The sequence below is a fragment of the Mesoplodon bidens genome (genome assembly GCF_964165515.1).
Source record: "Mesoplodon bidens genome assembly, contig: HAP1_SCAFFOLD_116, whole genome shotgun sequence".
NCBI lineage: Eukaryota > Metazoa > Chordata > Mammalia > Artiodactyla > Ziphiidae > Mesoplodon > Mesoplodon bidens.
The window spans coordinates 316,269-338,133 of NW_027672444.1; the positions used below are offsets into that span (position 1 = coordinate 316,269).

General features: G+C 39.6%; 1 protein-coding gene across 1 annotated transcript in view; it reads right to left on the reverse strand.

Annotated features, from left to right (window-relative positions):
• LOC308610196 (forkhead-associated domain-containing protein 1-like) overlaps nucleotides 1–21,601 on the reverse strand; it is a 191,321-nt gene extending 169,720 nt beyond the window's left edge. The window contains exon 1 of the mRNA XM_081259430.1: nucleotides 21,554–21,601. Within this exon, the coding sequence (XP_081115556.1) occupies nucleotides 21,554–21,568 (15 nt within the window). The 5' untranslated portion in view covers nucleotides 21,569–21,601. The remainder of the gene's footprint in view (nucleotides 1–21,553) is intronic.
• Nucleotides 21,602–21,865: the final 264 nt, after the last annotated feature.

A 21,865-nucleotide genomic window follows, 5' to 3' on the forward strand; every position in this document is an offset into this window, starting at 1 on the left:
ATAGTTCATCTTTCCCTGACCCTTTGTATGCCTGGTAATCTTTGGTTGGATGCCATAACTTATTAATTTTGCCTTGTAGTAGTGATGAATATTTTTGTATTTCTATAAATATTATTGAGTTTTGCTCTGGAACATAGTCAAGTTACTTGGAAAGGTTTTCACCTTTTTGTGTCTTGCCTTGAAGATTTGTTCTGCTCTCAAAAACTTCATTAGTTAAATGTTTTATATCTATTGTTTAGATGATGAAAATGAAATTCCTAGAGAAAATGTAAAAGCCATGTACCTGGCTGTGGTAGGATCTCAAAAATTATCATTGAATACTTGGAATTCATACCCCTCTGATTCTAAAAACACCATGGTGTCACTCTTCACAACGTTCCTCTGTTTTTAATTAACTCACTTACTAGCTAGATGAAAAGTCCCTCAAAAGTTTCTTAAATATAAAATTTAAATACTGTGCTAAAAATATATATAATAATTTTCTTACCACTGGCTCTAACAATTTACTCATCTAATTCAGGCTTTTCACTTAACAGTAATTACATATGGTTATAATATGTGAGAATGTGCAACGAGAACTTACGTTGGAAAAATATCTGTTAACGAGAACTTACGTTGGAAAAATATCTGTTCTTACATTTCATATTATAAAAATGTTTTCACTGTACAGGAAAAGCCAGACATATTCTAAAATATTTATTTGCAGTAATGTCTTGGATATATATTTTCCTTTAATAATTAATAAAACTAAGAACTGACAATAACATTGATTGAGAAGGAGTATAATTTTGAGGTTCCTGCCTCAGAGACGATGTTAATCTTCATGTTCACACTTCATGTAGTTTAGTTCAGAAAAAAGTTTTCATTTTCCTCTTTGTAACTAAAAGAATCCCCATTCTGCATTCAGAACAGTCACAGTAAAAAACAAAGGCCTACTTTATATAAAGTCAGAATTTATAAACACACACACCCATATATACATATGTGTGTATGTGTGTGTGTCTGTGTATATATATGTGTGTGTGTGTATATATATATATATATATATATATATATATATATATAACTTCCTTATTCTTGTTTCCAAAGTATTATTGTAAAGAAAATTATGACTTATGTGGTATTTATTCATGAATAAACTCTAATGGAGAGTTCTACTCTTCGTTTTTGTCCAGTGTATGAACCCATATATAAGTTATGGAAATCCCCATCTTATGAGGAAGAATCTGTCTCTCGTTATTGAGATTGAAAATGCCAGCTACTTAATCTCTGAGTAACCTTTAGGGCCATAGGCTAGCATATGACCTTAGCTCTGACAATCAGTTATATCCATTCTGGAGACTGGACTAGAAGCTACTGACAAGAAGAAAAGACTGCTTAGAATATATTCTGGAAGTGGAAAGCACACACAGTTTTCAGTATCCAGAACAAATGTATCAGTGATTCATATTACTGTATTTAGCATCCCCTATCATTGATATTTGTAGTTCTAGCTGAAGTGTCTCTGCCCAGTGACTCTTGCACTAGGTTGTTCCCTGGACCAATTCTACAGCATGATTCCTAGGCATAAGTTTAAACTTCCAAACACCAATGCTGGTTGTTGGATCTTTTATTTAGAGATTCCATAAACTGTCCAATATCTTTTTAGTAGTTTATTTTCTACTTAATTAACCCAGAGTAAGTCATCTATTGCTCTAACATAAAAATTGATACCAGGAGAGATCAGAGACAACAGATCATTGAGGATATAGGGGAAACTGCCATCAGTTATCTAGCCTGCTTGGCACTGAAGACAGTAAATCCCTAGTTGGCAATAAGAAACAAATTGAGAAAAATTAACCTTAGAGTCTCCTGGAACTTAAAGCCTACTAGTGACCTGACTAGGGAAAATCAAGTAGTAACTCACATGTAAAAGGATGAAGGTCCTGGGACTTCCCTGGTGGTGCAGTCGTTAGGAATCCACCTGACAGTGCAAGGGACACGGGTTTGAGCCCTGGTCCGGGAAGCAACTAAGCCCACGAGCCACAACTACTGAGCCTGTGTGCCACAACTACTGAAGCCTATGAGCCTAGAGCCTGTGCTCTGCAACAAGAGAAGCCACCGCAATGAGAAGCCCGCACACTGCAATGAAGAGTAGCCCTCACTCGCCACAACTAGAGAAAGCCCGTCCGTGCACAGCAACGAAGACCCCATGGAGCCAAAAATAAATAAATAAATTTATCTTTTAAAAAAGTATGGAGGCCCTGAATATTCCAAATCTGTAAGGTGTCATGGTTACTTCTAAGGGCACTGGGAGAGCATCCTTTCCCAATTGTATTCTTAGCTCCTTTGTCAAAGATCAGTTGGCTGTATATGCATATGTTTATTTCTAGTCTCTCTATTCTGTTCCATTCGTCTGTCTTTTTGCCAGTACCATGCTGTTTTGAGTACTGTAGGTTTGTAATATATTTTTTGAAATCAGAAACTCTTATGCCTCCAACTTTGTTCTTTCTCAGAACTGACAAATGGTGTTGGTGAAATTGGATATCCACATGCAAAAGAATGAAACTGGACTCTTGTATCATACACAAAAATCAACTCTAAATGGATTAAAGACTTAAACATAAGATCTGAAACTGTAAAACTCCTAGAAGAAAACATAGGGGAAAAGATCCTTGACACTAATTTTGGCAATGATGTCCTAACTGTATGACACCAAAAGCACAGGCAACAAAGCAAAAATGGGCAAGTAGAACTACATCAAACTAAAAACCTTCTGAACAGCAAAGGAAACAATCAACAAAATGAAAAGGCAGCCTATGGAAGAGAAGAAAATACTTGCAAACCCTGTATCAGATAAGGGCTTAATATTCAAAATTTATAAGAAACTCCTATGACTTAATAGCAAAAAACCCCCCAAATAACCCAATTTAAAAATGGGCAATGATGGGCTTGAACAGACATTTTTCCAAAGAAGATATATAAATGGTCAATAGATATATGAAAAGGTGCTCAACATCACTAACCATCAGGAAAATGTAAATCAAAATCACAATGAGGGAATTCCCTGGTGGTCCAGTGGTTAAGACTCTGTGCTTTCACTGCTGAGGGTGCAGGTTCAATCCCTGGTCAGGGAACTAAGATCCCACATGCCGCACAGCACAGACCAAAACAACCCCCAAAAAACAACAAAAGAAAACACACAATGAGGTATCATCCTGAACCTGTTAGGATGGCTATTATAAAAATAAATAAAGTAAAGTATTGGTAAGGATGTGGAGAAATTGGAACTACTGGGTACTGTTGGTAAGAATGTAAAATGGTACAGTTGCTATGAAATAGTATGGAGGGTCTTAAAAACCTTAAAAATAGAATTATCACGTGACCCAGCAATGCCACTTCTCTGTAGATAGTCTAAAGATTTGAAATCAAGATCTAAAAGATATTTCTGCACTACCATGCTCACTGTAGCATTATTCATGATAGCCAAGATATGGACAAAACGTAAATATCCATTGATGGATGAATACATTTTTAAAATGTGATATATACATACAATAGAATATTGTCCAGCCTTAAAAAAGAAGGAAAATCTGCCATGTGCAGTAACATAGATATATCTGAAGATGTTATGCTAAGTGAAATATGCCAGTCACAGAAGAACAAATACTGCATGATTCCACTTATATGAGATATCTAAAATAGTCAAACTCGCAGAAACAAAGAATAGAATGATAGTTGCCAGGGGCTGTATTATACACTTAAAAATGTGAGAGTAGATCACATATTGTTTTCTTACCACAATAAAATTTCTTTTCATAAATTAATAAAATAAATTAAAAATAAAGACAACAGGATAAACCAATGTAATAAGAATGTAATATTCCAGTCTTAAATTCCCAGCTCAAGATAATGCCAAATATCATTAACTTTCTGTGAATGTGATAAAAGTCTTACTTCTTGCATCCACAGGTTGAGATAGAATAACACTAAACATTTAATTCTGATGACTGCTTTATTATGAGAGTTTAATTGGCATCTTGGAATGGGGCACTGACTGAAAAAGAACTGGACTTCTTTGTAGTGGGATGAGGATATAATGGTAGATTCCAATAAAGAAAGGACTCTCCAACCCTCACTTGCCATCTTTCTAAAGAGAAGTCAATTTTACGACATATAGTAACATTTTTTTCGCCATGATTGGAGACATGTAATGACTTAGCCAAGAAGAGTTACCTAGAAAATGGAAGTCAATTTTTCCCATCCCAACCTCTTTACCCTTCCCTGTATTGATTCTTGGTACCTTCGATACCACTATTCTCCACTAGTCAGGGTGGAGACATGAAGATGAAATGATAAATGGCAGTTTGACTTAAGTCTGCCTCCCAGTAGGACTACTAGGATGCCCCAAAATTCCATAAATATTTCACTAGTTTCTTAGTATATCATTAAAGTAGTACACTCAGCCACAAGCAGAATCACCATCTTGGCTGCATGTCTCAGGGAATAATATTTTTATTAGGAAGAGCTCAATAAAAGCCCCAAGAGCTTCCTCTATTTATTATAATAATATGTCAAAAGCATGATTAAATCCCTAAGAGAATCACAGTGATTAGTTTCACTACTGAAGATTTTACAAATTCAGGGTTGGTGATTTCTATCATATTCCCTTTTAAAATTTCAATTTGTCTAGTGTAGAAGTCAGAGTATTCAGGAGTAAAACAGAAGATTGTTATAAATTTGATCAGCTAGAGACAGCAAATTGAGACCGTTGTTCTATATGTGGTCTCTTCACTAGAACAAATCAGTAAGGTTCTAAGGGACCTGCTTTGCTTTCTAAGTAATCAATAGTTATTGATTAGGCACATGCTTTTATTCCTTTACTCTAAAAAGCTGAGAACATCAGAACAATTTGCTTGCAAATCACAAGGCAGCAGTATTAATTTCACTGTATTGTCTCAACTTTTTCATTCTACATCACAGCTTAGTTCATAGAGACCTTGACCTTCTGACATCACACTTATCCTCTATTTTAATGACATCATGCTCAGAGAACCTACAGATCAGTAAATAGACTATCCAAAGTGTCTTGGCAAGACCCATGTCTGCCTGAAAGTCATAGATAAATTGCATGAACCTTGTCCATTCCCTATGATTTAGGAATCTCCCCCTTTATGAGGCAAATCCACCTTTCACCATAGAAGCTAAACATCTCAAGTACTTGTTTTCTCAGCCTCCTTTGAAACTAGGGCATTAGCACAAAAACGGAATTCTATCAGTTGGATGCATATGCCCCAGATTTGCAATTAAAAGCTGCCAGTGAGTGAGTGGAAAACAGCAATTGTAGAGTCTATACTGGTCACACAAAAGAACCCTAGTGGAAGCAATACCCTCTTTCCAGCAGCATCTAAATTCTGTGTTTGTGAGCTCAGCATTACAATCTGCAGAGTAATCAAGTAATCCAGCAGTAGCGGCAATCTCGTCTTCACCACATCAGACCATGAAATAAGTTTAGACATTTCTCCTGGATGATCGTTTAGACCCACGGTTCTCTGACTCTCCAAACCATTCTGTGAGCTACTCTGTATCACTGTAATAAATTCATTTTCTTAAAGTTATCTAAGTCATATCATGTTGCTTAAAACCAAGAGTTCTGCCGATACACCCAATTAGCATTTAGTAAGCATCTTCAACTGGCCTTATCAGACCCTAAAGGAAACTAGATAGATAGGATACAAACTCTGTTAGTGCATATGCTTGTGGGGGAAACTGTGATGGTGTTAGAGTACACACATATGTAATAAACCATGGGAGTATAGCTAAAATTTTGCTTTTCTTATGCTAATTGTGATTTCTTCTTTGTGGATTATTAAAGTAAAATGCTTAATTCCTGAACATTTGGATCTATTTTAAAATAATTTTTGTTACTGATTTCTAACTCAACGTCTCAATGGTCAGAAAGCATATTTTATTGTATTTCAGTCTTTGAAATATGTTGAGACTTGCTTTATGTACAACCATATAACTAATTTTGTAATATAGTCTATATATACTTGTGAAAAGTGTGATTTCCATCATTGTTGCATAGAGCGTTTTATATATTTCAAATTGATCAAGTTTGATATTTGTGTTAAAAATCTTCCATGGACTTTTGGCTGGTTGTTCTACCTACTACTGAGGGAGTTGTGTTAAAATCTCCCACGATGATTGTGGATTTACATATTTATTCTTCTTTTCCTGTCAAGTTTTGCTGTATGAATTTTTAAAAACATTACCGTTTGTAGGAAATCTTAGATTTATTACATTGTTTTAGAGAATTGATCTTTTAATCCTTATGGTATTTGAAACAAATTCTACAGGTAAGCCATTTGAATAAGATAATTTAACAAGGTTGCTGAATCCAAGGTCAATAGTTTTAAAAATCAATTGTATTTGTACAGACCAACAGCAAATAGGATATTCAGAAAACGATGCTCTTGATGGTAATATCTAAAAAGTGAAACACATAAAAATAAATCTAATGAGAGATACGAAGACTTCTATATGCAAAATTATGAAGCAGTACTGAGAAAAATTAAAGAATACCTAGATAAAGGGATATACCATGTTCATGGACTGAGGGACTCAACTTATTAGAGAAATCAATACTCCACATATTAATCTCAGTTTCAACATAGTCAAGTCCCATTAATTTGGGGTTTCTTATTTTTGTTTTTGTGTTTGGCTGTTATATTTGTTGCATATTTGTTTGTCTGTTTGGTTTTTATTTCTTTGGGGAGATTAACAATGGTTTTAAAATCACTGGGAAGTGTGTCCTCCTACAATTTAAAACTGCTATTCTCTTCCTCATTGATGCTTAAAATTTCATATTTAGATATACAGTCTATAACTTTACCTTTCTTTGCCCCTCTTAAATCTCACTCCTCACACTTCCCTGGGAGAGGCAGCACCTTAAGGCTTGTAAGCCATTTACATTTCAGTACAAGTTTGATACAAGTTTCCTAGAAGTTTTGGTAGGAGAAGGAGAGAACAGAGATAAGAGGCACCAAAAAGGGCAAGGAAAAAAGAAAATGAGTTCAATAAAGACAACCACAGATTGGAGAAAGACCAGCCTTTTGCTATTTCTCAATCCTTCTTAGAACAGCTCTGTTGATTGACATTCAGAAAAACAGATGACTGCACTATTTCTGCTTACTGATTTACTTTATATTCCAGTATAAGCCACTACCAATCAAGCAGTCATCATCTGCTTAATCCAAAGTTTTACTTTACAATTGTTTTTTATGTTGCTTTTTAAGTTGATATGACATCTGGATTCTAAAACATGACATTCTGTTCTCTTTTGGATACAGGAAAAAATATTTTGATGTTTGAGACTGTATGATTAATTTTCCAAATGGTGGAAAGAGTACTGGATTGAGAACAGAGATTTTAATACTTCTTAATATTTAATATGCAATCATCTATCTTTGGTAAATTCCTTAGCTAAGCAGGCTCATATTTTTCTCATTTGTAAAATGAAGGGACTCAAATATCTCATGAACCTGTTCTCAACCCCTTTAAGAGTACATGACTCTTAGTCAGATGTTCATTGGATCACTCAGCAAATTCTTTCTAAAAATAAGACAGTATAATTTTAGATGACACCTTTCTTTTAATAACATCAATTAATTTTTTCTCAAAAATTTCCAGTTCAGCAGTAGAGATAAATATCTTTTAGATATGGGGATATCAATAAAGACTGAAGTTTTACTAAGCTTACAGAGTTGAAAGTAAAAGGATAAGTATTGTTAATATCAATATTATCATTTAGAAAATGCTTTTTACATCTTTTAGCTTTAGTTCAGAAACAAATAATGTTTTAAGTCATCTCCAAATGCTCAAAGGGCAAATAATTTATTCTATATATGACAATTATAATAACACAACACTTTGATTCCTTAAGTATGATTTGTAATTCAAACTTACCCCTCATTTATTATAAAAAAAGTTTATTCCTTTGATCTAAATTTACTAAAATAGATATAAATTGTCTGTGTTACATAATATTTTCAAATGTAACTTCCTTGTCTTACAATACCCTCACTTGAGACAGGCAATATAATAGATGTATTATTAAAATGCCTGCTCTTTCTACAATCTAATGGTTTTCAACATGACTTAGTCAATCAGTAAATACTTACATCAAAAGTTACTGAGACCAGGGACTTCTCTGGTGGTCCAGTGGGTAAGACCCTGTGCTCCCAATGCAGGGGGCCCGGGTTTGATCCCTGGTCAGGGAACTAGATCCCGCATGCATGCTGCAACTAAGAGTCCACATTCTGCAACTAAGATTCCGCATGCCACAACTAAGAAGTCTGCATGCCACAACTAAGACCCAGTGCAGCCAAAAAAATAAATATTAAAAAAAAAGAAAAAAGTTACTGAGACCAGGGGTTTTTAAATTGTAGTTCTTGGAGTTTGGGGATTTTGTCAAGGACATTTATGAGTTTATGAAAGAGCGGAGGGTACAAATAATCAAAGCCACACTTATTTTGTATTTCATAAAGTTATTGGGATTACATGTAAAATTTTGTTTGAAAGATGGGATATGTTCTATTAAACATCTGGATGTCACTGACTGTACAGACGCTTTTCAAATGTAGAGGTTAATAATAATAATAATAATAATAATGCATATTGAGCATTCATTAAATACCAGGCACTGTTTGAGTGCTTAAGACACACTAACTTATTTCATCCTAACATCAATCCAGTGATCATTATCTCAATTTTAAAGACGTAGAAACCGAGGCACAGAAAAATTAAATACCTGTCCCAGTTAGTAAATGAAAGAACAATAATCAAACTCAGGCTGTTTAACTCCAGTACGTTCACTCTTACCCACAACATTAATTCACTTTCTTAGGACCTCCTTAGAATAGAAAAATGGACAATCTCAAAAGTCAGAAAAAAAGAGACAAAATAGACTCAATGAAGTTTCTGATCAGAAAAGCAGGAATACAAAAGTGGTATTAAAAATATTCATCTGGTAATTAATGTAAAATAAATAATAGGAGAACCTAACTTTGGGTATTTGGGCTCATTCATTTATTAATGAATATTAATTGAGCTAGTTATCATCCTTTGTGATTAGGCTACATTAATGAACAAAGCATAAAGAAAATTCTGCCCCCTTGGACTTTCTAATGGATCCAGACACTAGTTACCTTGGCCCAAAGACCTGGCCTAGGAGGATAGCAAGGAGCCTACAGAGTGTTAGTTGAAAAAACAGTCAAATTTTTTTCTATCTAAAGGCTATGGCAGAGATAGAAGAATGAGAAAATCAGAAAGAGGGACTAGGTTTGGAGAGAAAAATGATTTTGAATAGCTATCTTTCAAGGAACAGCAAGACATCCATTTATGAATATTTAGAAGGCAATTAGCAATACAAAGTTGGGGCTTTAGTGAGAGTACATTACATGGATACCCTAGCCATTTCCCACTGAGGTAATAGCCAATCCAATGGCAGGTTTTAGCTGGAAACATAAAATTCAATCAATAGTCTGATAGAGGAGAACCAGCACACAAAATACAGAAGTATGGTGAATTCCCAAAATAATGGAATGGGAAAAATCAAAAAGAAGCACTCAAACTAACAAACTGATTTGCTAAATATGTGAAAGGAGTAACAGGTAGTACATAGTCAACACAATTACAGCAAAAAGATGAGTCATCTGTGAGGAGCAAAAAATCAAAGGCAATTGAGATTTTAAGGTAAATGAGACAGAAGAAAAACCTTTGAATTTGGAAATTATAAAGCCATTACTGATGTGGAAAATGAAATCTTGGTGCAATGTGGAATGAAAGCAGGGTGAAAAGAGAACATAAAGAGTTCGTATATGTCATTTGTTTTGCACATATAGTACAAGGAAGGGGAGGAGTAGACCATTAGGAAGAAGGGCATGCTTCATTTTGGTGGTAACTGCATCAAGAACACTACAGGATTTTGAAACCACAAATTAGCTGATGATTAGACAAAACTTTACTTAGCTTTGGAAAAGCTGTGCTTCAAATAGCTTACGGATAGCCCAACTAATTCCTTAGTCTTTCCACTACTATATGCTCCTTCCAATAGAGTAATACAAACCTGTCACTTGTTTTTAATAATGCTTGCTCATTTCCCCAGCAGTTTTCTCTTAATCTACTATCTTTGACTTCCTTGCCTTAGCTTACAGTAACATTTTAATACAGGGACTATAACAATAATGCTGGACTCATTTATAATTCTATCTCTTCAAACACACTTTCTCACATGAAATGTTGTCAGGATTAATTAAAAAGAAAGTAAAGTGACAAATAAGAAAACCCTCTTTCAAAAAGACTTTTTAAAAGACCTTTGCTCTGAAAGGCAGATATGAATCACTGACAGCACACAGGTGGGTATTAGCTGGGTGTAATGAAGTTCTCACACTCTTTCACTCAAGCTTTGTTTCAGTCCAACTGTGCCCTCTACAGTCTTATCAAGTGAATGAAGGTGACTTTAGCTTGAAAGGAATCTGATAAGTCTCTGATACTCAGTCCACACTTTTCAGACAGGAAAGCAGTATTTGATTCTTTATAAAAATTTCCGACCTATTTAATTTGGGGGAACTCTCTAAGATAAAAGGTAATTAAATTTAACAAGTGGATACATTTGCTTGGCTGTGTGATGACCACTGCAAAAGAAAATAAAGTTTTATATAGTCTAATTGTGTCCTTCGATACTGAAAACTATTATTAGTGACAATGTGGAATTTTACCTGAGCCCTCGAATCCTGGAAAACAGCAAAAGTTAAGATATCCCTCTGCCCTTTGTGTTGTGGAAAACAGCTTATTCCTAAGAACCACCACAGATGCCTCCTCTTGTTTACCTATGGCAATGCCAGACAAAGATATTCCAAATTGCCATTTTTTTGTCTCATAAATTATCATCTGAAGTGTTTATTCCTACTAATCAATTGGAACAAACTGCTTATTAATCAAACTGTAAAGTTTCACTCCTTCCTCCAGGCTCCAGAACTCGGACTCACTGTCAGACTGAGTCAACAGATAATCTCTCCTAAGAACAGGCTGACCTCAGGGTAAAATATTCTCTGATCTACCATCCACTCAAGCTACTCTTTTATCCCATTTGCCCACACCCTACCCTTAATACCCTTGTTACTTCCTCTCAAGAGAAGAAAAACCCCTTTTGATTAACCACTGAGAGGCTTGCAGATCTTAGGGTCACAGCATTCTCCCTAATGCGATAGTTCTCCTCCCCCAATTGCAATAGGCCCCTCCTCGCACTTACCCTTTTGAGTAAAGTTTCTCCTTACTGTGCTGCTATTGTTTGGGTTTTTTTAGTTGACATTGGCAACTGATAGAAGAAGTAAATATTGCTGCATCTGGATATATGTGGTAATGGGAGATTGAAAACTCTAAAATTTTTATTTGATTTTTATTGGAGTATAGTTCTTTTACAATGTTGTGTTAGTTTCTTGCTGTACAGCAAAGTGAATCAGTCATACATATACATATATCTGCTCTTTTTTAGATTTCCTTCCCATTTAGGTCACCACAGAGCACTGAGTAGAGTTCCCTGTGATATACAGTAGGTTCTCATTAGTTACCTATTTTATACATAGTAGTGATATATGTCAGTCCCAATCTCCCAATTCATCCCACCCACCCCTTCCCCCCGTGGTAACCGTAAGGTTGTTCTCTACATCTGTGACTCTATTTCTGCTTTGCAAGTAAGTTCATCTCTACCATTTTTCTAGATTCCACACATAAATGGTACTGTACAATATTTGTCTTTCTCTGTCTGACTTACTTCACTCTGTATGACAATCTCTAGCTCCAACCCCATCTCTGCAAATGGCACTATTTCATTCCTTTTTATGGCTGAGGAATATTCCATTGTATATATGTACCACATCTTCTTTATCCATTCTTCTGTTGATGGACATTTAGGTTCCTTCCACGTGCTGGCTATTATAAATAGTGCTGCAGTGAACATTGGGGTGCATTCATCCTTTCGAATTATGGTTTTCTTTGGATATATGCCTAGGAGTGGGATTGCTAGGTCATATGGTAGCTCTATCTTTAGTTTTTTAAGGAATCTCCATACTGTTCTCCATAGTGGCTGTACCAATTTACAGTTCCACCAACAGTGTTGGAGGGTACCCTTTTCTCCACACCCTCTCCAGCATTTATTGTCTGTAGATTTTTTGATGATGGCCATTCTGACTGGTATGAGGTGATACTTCACTGTCATTTTGATTTGCATTTCTCTAATGATTAGTGATGCTGAGCATCTTTTCATGTGTTTCTTGGCCACCTGTATGTCTTCTTTGGAGAAATGTCTATTTAGGTCTTCCACCCATTTTTTGATTGGGTTGTTTGTCTTTTTGATATTGAGCTGAATGAGCTGTTTGTGTATTTTGGAGATTAATCCCTTGTCAGTTGCTTTGTTTGAAAATATTTTCTCCCATTCTGAGGGTTGTCTTTTCAGTTTGTTTATGGTTTCCTTTGCTGTGCAAAAGCTTCTAAGTTTCATTAGGTCCCATTTATTTATTTTTGGTTTTATTTTCATTACTCTAGGCGGTGGGTCGAAAAAGATCTTGCTGTGGAAAACTGTAAATATTAAATGATTTGGTTCATTCAGTGAATTATGAGTGTTAATGAATACATTAAACAGTCCACAAAGAGAGAGTCCTTTAAGCATCTGCTGTGTGCTAGGGTTTCCTCTACTAGGCCACAATTAGAAAAATCTGTTTGCTCAAAAAGCACATAGGTCAGTACAGAAGACTAACATAAAAAAACATCATGAGATGCATTGATAGAAATGTACACAAAGTGCTATGTTTACATTTGATAAAGTCATTTACTATGAGTGCCTAGGGTCTATGGCAGGAAAATGATGTGACCAGAAAAGTTTTAGAGTAAAGGTGATATCTGAGAAGACCATCAAAGAAGAAACACGACTCTGTCAGATGAACAAACTGTGAAGAATCTGTATTTGGCATTGGGAACAAAGTGATCACAAAAACCCCAAGTAATACCATGGTTCCTCTGGAGAGCAAAAGTAGTTGGAACTGACTCAACTGTAGCTCACATATGTAAGACAACTGAAGGGGAGCTGGAAAGATGAGCAGATACAAAGCAGCACAGCCTTTTACAACTATGAAAGTTGGGGACTGCACAACTCCAGTGGGTACCATTCATAATAATGTCAATGTGAATGACACAAGCTGGAGTTGTGTACAGCCCTGAGCAAGACCTCTGAGCAGGTACCAAATTAGTAGAGTATTTTTATGCCAAGTGTATAAGTTAGGATGCTTTTGGTAGCAAAAAAATGGAAACCCAATCTGTCTGTCTTCAACTTTAAGAGGATTTTGGAAAGAACATCAGGGCTCATATAACAGAGGAGGACCCTATGGGGCCTTCCTAGGATAGACCCCTCCCCCATATCCTCTACTTTAGCTCCTCTCTGAAGTACATAGATAACAGTATTTGATGCACATTTCCTGCTTTACAGATGCTAAAACTCCCACCAAATGGAAGGTTAACTACTTAATGACCATGAGCACATAGCCCCCAGGCCTACTGGAGCCAAAGAATTGATGACGTTAACCCCTGTGACACTGTCCTGAAACCTCACCATCAACCAAACAGAGAACTGTGCACAAGCTGATCACATACACTGGGACTCCCCTCCCTCACCGTGCCTTTAAAAACACTTTGCTGAAACCCATCAGGAAAATGAGGCTTTTTGAGTACTAGCTGTCCAGACTCTTTGTATGGTGCCTTACAATAAAACACGGCACTTTATTTCACCACAACCCAGTGTCAGTAGATTGGGTTTATTGCACGTGGATAAGTGGACCCAAGTCTGCTTCAGTGACACTCACAATACTGCTATGGGGCTTTTGCACAGCAATGGAAACCATAAACAAGACGAAAAAACAACCCTCAGAATGGGAGAAAATATGTGCAAATGAAGCAACTAACAAAGGATTAATCTCTAAAATTTGCAAGCAGCTCACACAGCTCAATATCAAAAAAACAAACAAACCAATCCAAAAATGGGCGTAAGGCCTAAATAGACATTTCTCCAAAGAAGACATACAGATTGCCAACAAACACATGAAACGATGCTCAGCATCACTAATCATTAGAGAAATGCAAATCAAAGCTACAATGAGGTATCACCTCACACCGGTCAGAATGGCCATCATCAAAAAATCTACAGACAATAAATGCTGGAGAGGGTGTGGAGAAAAGGGAACCCTCCTACACTGTTGGTGGGACTGTAAATTGGTATAGCCACTATGGAGAACAGTATGGAGGTTCCTTAAAAAACTAAAAAAGAGAACTACCATACGACCCAGCAATCTCACTACTGGGCATATACACTGAGAAAGCCATAATTCAAAAAGAGTCATGGACCACAATGTTCATTGCAGCTGTATTTACAATAGCCACGACATGGAAGCAACCTAAATGTCCATCAACACATGAATGGATAAAGAAGGTGTGGCACATATATACAATGGAATATTACTCAGCCATAGAAAGAAACGAAACTGAGTTATTTGTAGTGAGGTGGATGGACCTAGAGTCTGTCATACAGAGTGAAGGAAGTCAGAAAGAGAAAAACAAATACTGTATGCTAACACATATATATGGAATCTAAAAAAAAAGAGAAAGGTTCGGATAAACCAAGGAGCAGGACAGGAATAAACACACAGATGTAGAGAATGGACTTGAAGACACAAGGAAGGGGGAAGGTTAGGCTGGGTCGCTGTGAGAGAGTAGCATGGACATAGATACACTACCAAATACAGAATAATAGAGAGCTAGTGGGAAGCGGCCGCATAGCACAGGGAGATCAGCTCAGTGCTTGGTGACAGCCTGGAGGGCTGGGATAGGGAGGGAGGGAGGGAGACGCAAGAGGGAGGGGATATGGGGATGTATGTATTCATATAGCTGATTCACTCTGTTATACAGCAGAAACTAACACACCATTGTAAAGCAATTATACTCCAAAAAAGATATTTAAAAAAAAGAAAAAGAAAATAATGGAGGGTTTGTAAAGAAAAGGGAAAAGCCAAAAAGTGCTGGATATAATTGAGGATTTCTGCATTAGGAATTCTGCAGCACTGTGAACTACAAGAAAATTGAGTAGGGGGATGAAGATTTAGGAATGTTCAACTTTTTATGAATTTAATTCCTTTTTTCACCTTTTTTTATGAGTAATGGTTAAAATTTGAATTCCTTTATAAATTACTTTTGGGTGATTAACTGTGTTTTTTAAAATGCATCTCTGTACAAAGACTCTCTCAAATTTATTATGGTGGCCTAAATAAATTAATACATCTTGAAGGTCTTAGTGGTAAATCACCATGTTTAATTCCAAGAGAATTTAAAAGGTAAAGAAAAATTAGTTTCAAAAATATTTTCAACAAGTTGACATTTATGAAAATTTTTGAAAGATGAGCAGCTATGGGCATACCACCTTATTTTAGCTGATGAACTAATGAATATAGACTTCACACATTTTCAAAGTATTGAACTGCCTTTTCTTCTATAGCAATCCGCAACATATACCAGGTTCAAAAAAACCAATAATCTTAAATCATGATTTCTTCCCTAAAATCCCCTTTCTACTCATTTATAAATCCTCCTTAATATTAATTTTTTCCTATCATATTTCTCAGCCTTGATTATTTCATGTATTTGATGTACAAATGTATTGAACACTTACAATATGTACAAGATACTTTTTTTTAAAAGCTACATGTTAGTTGACTCTTTTGTGCTTGGCACTGGAAGATACACCGTTGGAAGATTCAGCCCCTGCACTCAATTTTCTCACAGGTTAAAGAAGATTCAGACAAGTAAATCCACAATTCAACACTCTACTATAAAAGGTATGAGAAAGGGTTGCCCAGGGGGTTTTGATTGTAAAGAGCAGGAGAAACTATCTTTTCCTGGGTATGGGAGGATTCCTAGAGATGTTACCTGAGAAAAGGAAGATGAGAAGAAATTGCTAGGTGAATAAGGGATACTTTTTAGCTTTTATTTCTATTCAATTCTCACAAAAAAAGAAAAAGTCAAAAAAATAAATGAAGGTATGTGACTCTCAGAGCTCCTTAGGCTCTTTGGTATCTATATTTGTAGCTGGAGATACATGTGCCACAATTATGTTCTAAGTTAAGGGAGTCTGCGTGTGTCATGCATCAAGCACGTAGCACAAGCTCATGTTAATAAAAATAGCCATTCAGGCATAATCAAGGTAGAAGAGCAACAACTCACTACATATTTACCGATACCTTTCCTCTAGTCTCCTCTCCTGTGTTCCTTTCACCCACCCAAATGTTTTGGTGTGTAAACTTTCCTCTCAAGACAATGGAGTCCACAGCATGGCCATCACAAGTTTGAGTGTTGAACAATAGGTGAGATCCCTAGTGAATAATTACACCCAGTTGGAGAAGACTAAACAGTGCTTGGAGCCAGGTGAGAGAAATAGCGTTTGGCTTATCTGCTCTGAAATAATATCTGAAAGACTCAATCCATAAAGTTTCCATATGGTTGAAAGCAAGTTGAAGAGTGAACACTGGGTCTTAACATTGTGTGTGTGTGTGTGTATGTGTGTGTGTGTGTGTGTATGTTTTGATTCATCAAATGTTAGGGAGAAACATTTTATGACAGAAAGAGCACTGGCCCCAGAGGCATGGGTTTAAAGTTCTGTATCTGTCACTCTCTTGACAGGAGGCTTTTTAAAAAGCTCTTGTAATGACTCACTTAATGTTTTTTTACATATGAAAAAGAATGAGCCTTTTTCAAACTTAAAAGTTTGATGATTTCATGGTCACTTTTAGTCGCAGCTTTTTAAGATTCCCCATCTAAATAAACTCTTAGGCTCCATGACGTGTGCCCAACCTAGACATGCCGAAGGGGCTTTGAAATCCTGGCCTGCTTTCAGCCAACTTTATGCATTTATATCAGCTGATTTGTTACTTGATAAAAATGTTCAGGATAATGCAGTCACTTTTTTCAATGTTGTAGAAAAGACCACTTCAGAAACAGATTACAACAGCCATGATAATGGACCGGAGTCCTGAGGCATGGAGCTGAGAATTCCATCTCCCCCTGCATGAGAGAGGCAGGTTGTTACCCTCTACAGAATCTAAGTTGGGGATTTGCTCCCTAACCCCCTAACTCTGGCTAACAGCTTCCCAGCAGCCTACCATCTGTGAATGAATCTGGACCTGCAGATTTATAGTCTCAGTTGGTACCGTGTCTTAGGATGTGGAGGACAGCTCGCTTATTGTTCCCTAATGCTGCTGCTTCTCAATCTTAAGAGCTAACTCAAGATTTAGTGAATAATCTATACACACGTTACATGAGCTACTCAGATTCCCTCCCACATCGTGTCTTCCAGACTGAGGAGTTCTTCCAACTGCCTATTCTCAAACCCCCAACCTCACCCACACCTTCAGCTGAGGAGCTGCTTCCTCAGCTGCAATGGAAGGGGGAGGCTTCTGGAAGCCTTCCAGTGCCAAACGATGCAGGGGACACGGGTTCGTGCCCCGGACCGGGAGGATCCCACATGCCGCGGATCGGCTGGGCCCTTGAGCCATGGCTGCTGAGCCTGCACGTCCGGAGCCTGAGCTCCGAAGCAGGAGAGGAGACAACAGTGAGAGGCGCGCGCACAGAAAAAAAAAAAAAAAACCCACAGGAAAGCATTGGGGCAGTAAGACGGGCAGTGGACATGAACAGGCCCTTCATACAAAAACAGAAAGACACCAGTCTGAAAAGACCACAGAATGAAGGACTCCAACTACGTGACATTCTCGAAAGGGCAAAAATACACAGACAGTAACAAGACCAGCAGCTGTCGGGGGCTTGGGGGCACTGGTAGGATGTTCTGGTAGGGCACTGGTAGGGAAGGTGGCCCCCAGGGATGTTTCGGGCAGTGAAATGGTTCTGGGTGGCACTGCAGTGGTGGCTGCAGGTCATCACACCTGTCCAAACCTGAACAGTAGGACACAGAGAGTGAGCCTTGATATAAACTACAGACTCCAGGGGAGAATTAGGTGTCAATGCCGATCCATCACTGAGATGACGCGCCACACAGGCCACAGACGTTACCAAGGGAGGGAACCCAGAGGGACGGGTATAGGAAAGCGCTGTCTGCTCGATTCTGATTCTCCTATAACCCTAAAGCTGCGCTAAAGACTGTCCACCAATTAAAAAGAAGAAACGGCTTCTAAGCACGTGACAATACTCTCAACCTCATTCATGATTCAGAAAAACCCCAAGGGAACGTCCATACTGCTTACCGGGGCCTAGGATGAGTGGGAACACGCCGCGGCCTCGCCCCTTCCTGTCGGGCACCGCGCTGGAGCCCAGAGTCCCCCTGACTTGACCCACTGCACCCCACCCCGCGTTTCATGCCGTCCACAGTCTCTACACATGACATCTTTTGATCAGATGACTCACTGTCCCAATTACAAGGTTTCAGTTTCTGCACAGGAAGAAACCAAAACCAGCACAGAGGGGAGGCTCTTCAGTCAAACTCAGGGTCTGCCTGCCTTCACGTCCCACTCTTCCTGACGGGAGGCCCACATCCTAAGGAAGGAGGTCCTTACCAGCACCTCAGGAGCCTCATCCAGTCCACCTCACGCTGCTCTGAGAGCCTCGCCAACCTCTGCAGCTACCCAAGTCCTGGGCACTTGAGGGCCATCCCCCTTCCCCGAGTCACTGAGCCACGTGCTCTGACAATGCATTTAAAACCAGGCTCTCGGACTTCCCTGGTCGCACACTGGTTAACAATCCGCCTGCCAATGGTGGGCACACGGGTTCGAACACTGGTCCGGGAAGATGCCACATGCTGCGGAGCAACTAAGCCCGTGCACCACAACTACTGAGCCTGCGCTCTAGAGCCTGCGGGCCACAACTACTGAGCCCACGACCCGCAACTACTGAGGCCCGCATGCCTAGAAGCTGTGCTCCACAATAAGAGAAGCCACCGCAATGAGAAGCCCGCGCACTGCCACGAAGAGTAGCCCCGGCTCGCCGCAACTAGAGAACAAAGCCCGCGCGCAACAACAGAGACCCAACGCAGCCGAAACTGAATAAGTTAAATAGTAAACAAATAAAAAATTTAAATGAATGAATAAATAATTAAATAAAAGCAGGCTCTCCTTTGTCAGCACTCTGGAGTTCCCTATGTATCGACGGGCAGGATTCCCGAGCTCTCCTGTAATTATGTCTGTGAAGTGCCTTTCCCGAGGAGCACAGAAGCTCCTGGAAGCAGAGAATTGCTTCTTAAGATCACATGCAGAAACTGAAGACATTTGATGCTTATGTCAAAGATAAAAGACACAACACTAGATGGTGTGAAGGGTCCTCGAGGCCAAGAGCCAGGCAAGCAGGACACTTCCTCTGGGGACCCTTCCATCAGCAGAGAAGAAAATGTCCGTGGCCAGAACTGGCACTCAATTCGCTTTGAGCTGAGCAGCACCCGTGTAATTACACAGGCTCCCCAAAGAGTAATTACTCCCACATTTAAGAAAGGAGATGGCTTTTCAGGCAGGGAAGGCAAGTACAGTCTTCCCAGCTGGATGCACTGTGTGTGCTGATGGTCACGATGGAGCTGGGCCCCAGAGCTCTGCTCTCCCCTCAAACCCCCAACCTCACCCTCACCCTCAGCTGAGGAGCTGCTTCCCTGAGAACACAGAAGCCATCGGAGGGCTTCCCCACCTGCAACCCTGCTCAGCCATCCCCTCCCCACTCCAGGACCACGGGCAGCAGCTCTCCCCTCCCCCACACGCATCTACTGGATCATTCCCACTGTTATTTCTCCCATCACAACAAAACACAACACAACACAACACAACACAACATCCTCCCCGGACCTCAGCTCCTACCCCAGCTACTGTCCAGTTTCTATTTTCCCCGTCACAGCAAAATGTCTTGAAAAAGTTGGGACCAGAACAAACCCAGTTCTCCCACTCCTCTCTCCTAAGCCTCTCCGATCAGGATTTTACCCCACAGATCCATCCAAACGCATCATCGGCGAGTTAGGACCTCCCCCCAGTGCTGGGCTCGATGGTTATTGGCTCCGCGGAACGGCAACCTCGTTTGTCCAGTCACCCAGGGAACCTCTAAAGTGCTTCCCACATGCAGACAAAACGCTGTGATTAATATTTTAGGAGAAATACTCAGCGTGGAGAATACACTTGAGCTGCTGGACGAAAGAGGTAGCGGCACAGAAAAGAAGTTTCTGTAACTACAGAAATGAACAGATAAGCTGTTTTAATGGTAGCAAGTATGGGATGAAGGAGAACGAATAAAAACCATTCAGAAGACGACATTAACAAGCCTCACACTACAACGTGGTAACAGAGGATGGAGAAGGACTTTAGAATGAACTCATTTTTCTGGGCAGGTGACAGGCTGGATGATGCAACGATGAGCCGCCAGGGACAACAGGACAAGGCAAGGGGCAGGGGAGCTGTAAATAATCATTTCTGGATCTACTGGATCTAGTCACCCGAGGTGCCCTTTGGACAAACTCCATAGAGATGCTGGCAAGTGGCTGGACAGAGGCATCTGTCTGGTCCAGGTGGGAGAACTGACAGAGCTGGAGGTGAAAAGCACCAGAGGGTGAGATCAGACGGGGTGGAGAGTCATGGACCAAGGGTGAAACGACAACACACACAGAGGGCGGAAGACAGAGTCAGTCAGGAAGACAGCAAGGAGAGATCTGTCACAGAAACCCACAGAGCAGACTCTGCAGGTGGCAAGGCGACAGTGGTCTGAGGTGACGACTGGCAAATCTCCACTGCTTTGTATGCTGGATGCCAGGTCACCTCAACCGGATCAGGTTCCGTGGAGGGGCAGAACCAAGACCGCAGGCTGCACGATACAATTCAGCTGGGAAACAAGAATCTTTGCCAGAGACCTCACTGCATGGTGTGTAGCGCGACCCTCTGAGATTGTAAGAGACAAAGAGCGCAATTTACTGGAAGGGTGACAAGGCTGTTCTTCCAGATGATCCTCATTGCATCCCTCGACTGAGCACTGAAAACAATGTACCTATGTGACAACGGTGTTCTACTGAACAGACAACTTATATGCACTGAGTGCTCCCTGGACAGCACGCTCTCGGCTTACAGGAAGCACGAGGAAGGCACCAACGTCAACACGTTAGGGGCTGTCGCTCAGGAAGGCTCGCGGCCTACAGCGGGATCCTCAGGGAAACCTTTTAACGCTCGAGAACAAAAGTGATTTGGCAGGACCATATAAGTCAAGCAAGGGATGGTGTTCTGCCACAAATGTCAAGAACACGAGGCTTGTACTGTGGCTCTAAGAGGATCCTGGGATCTACACGTAGAACTTGCCAGAAACACTTGGTGCTGACCTGCTCCTCTACACTTTGTCTAACCACATCTTTTACCGACTCCTACTTTCCCATTTTAACTTTTGAACTATTCGCCTCCCAAGGTGTTATCACAAAAGAACAGCAGCAGGTAAATACGTAAACAGCAAAACTCACCAGAGGCTGACTCATTTTCCGCTGCTCTTGGAACAACGTGCAGGACTGTGACAGTGGAGGCGGACCTGGAGAAGGAAAACGCAGGCAGTGAAGCTACGACTGAAGCGGCTCGGGGTGCACGAGCACCCGCCCCGCGCTCCACAAGAGACACCTGTGGGAGACCCGTCCTTTCACCTTCAGAAGGGCCTGTGAGAATAAGGAGGGAGCAACCACCCTCAGGTCTGTAACTCCCACGTGACTCTGGTACCTGAGGGGATACTTTATTTTTCCGTAGCGAGTGTACATTGAATCCTATTAAAATAAACCTCTGTC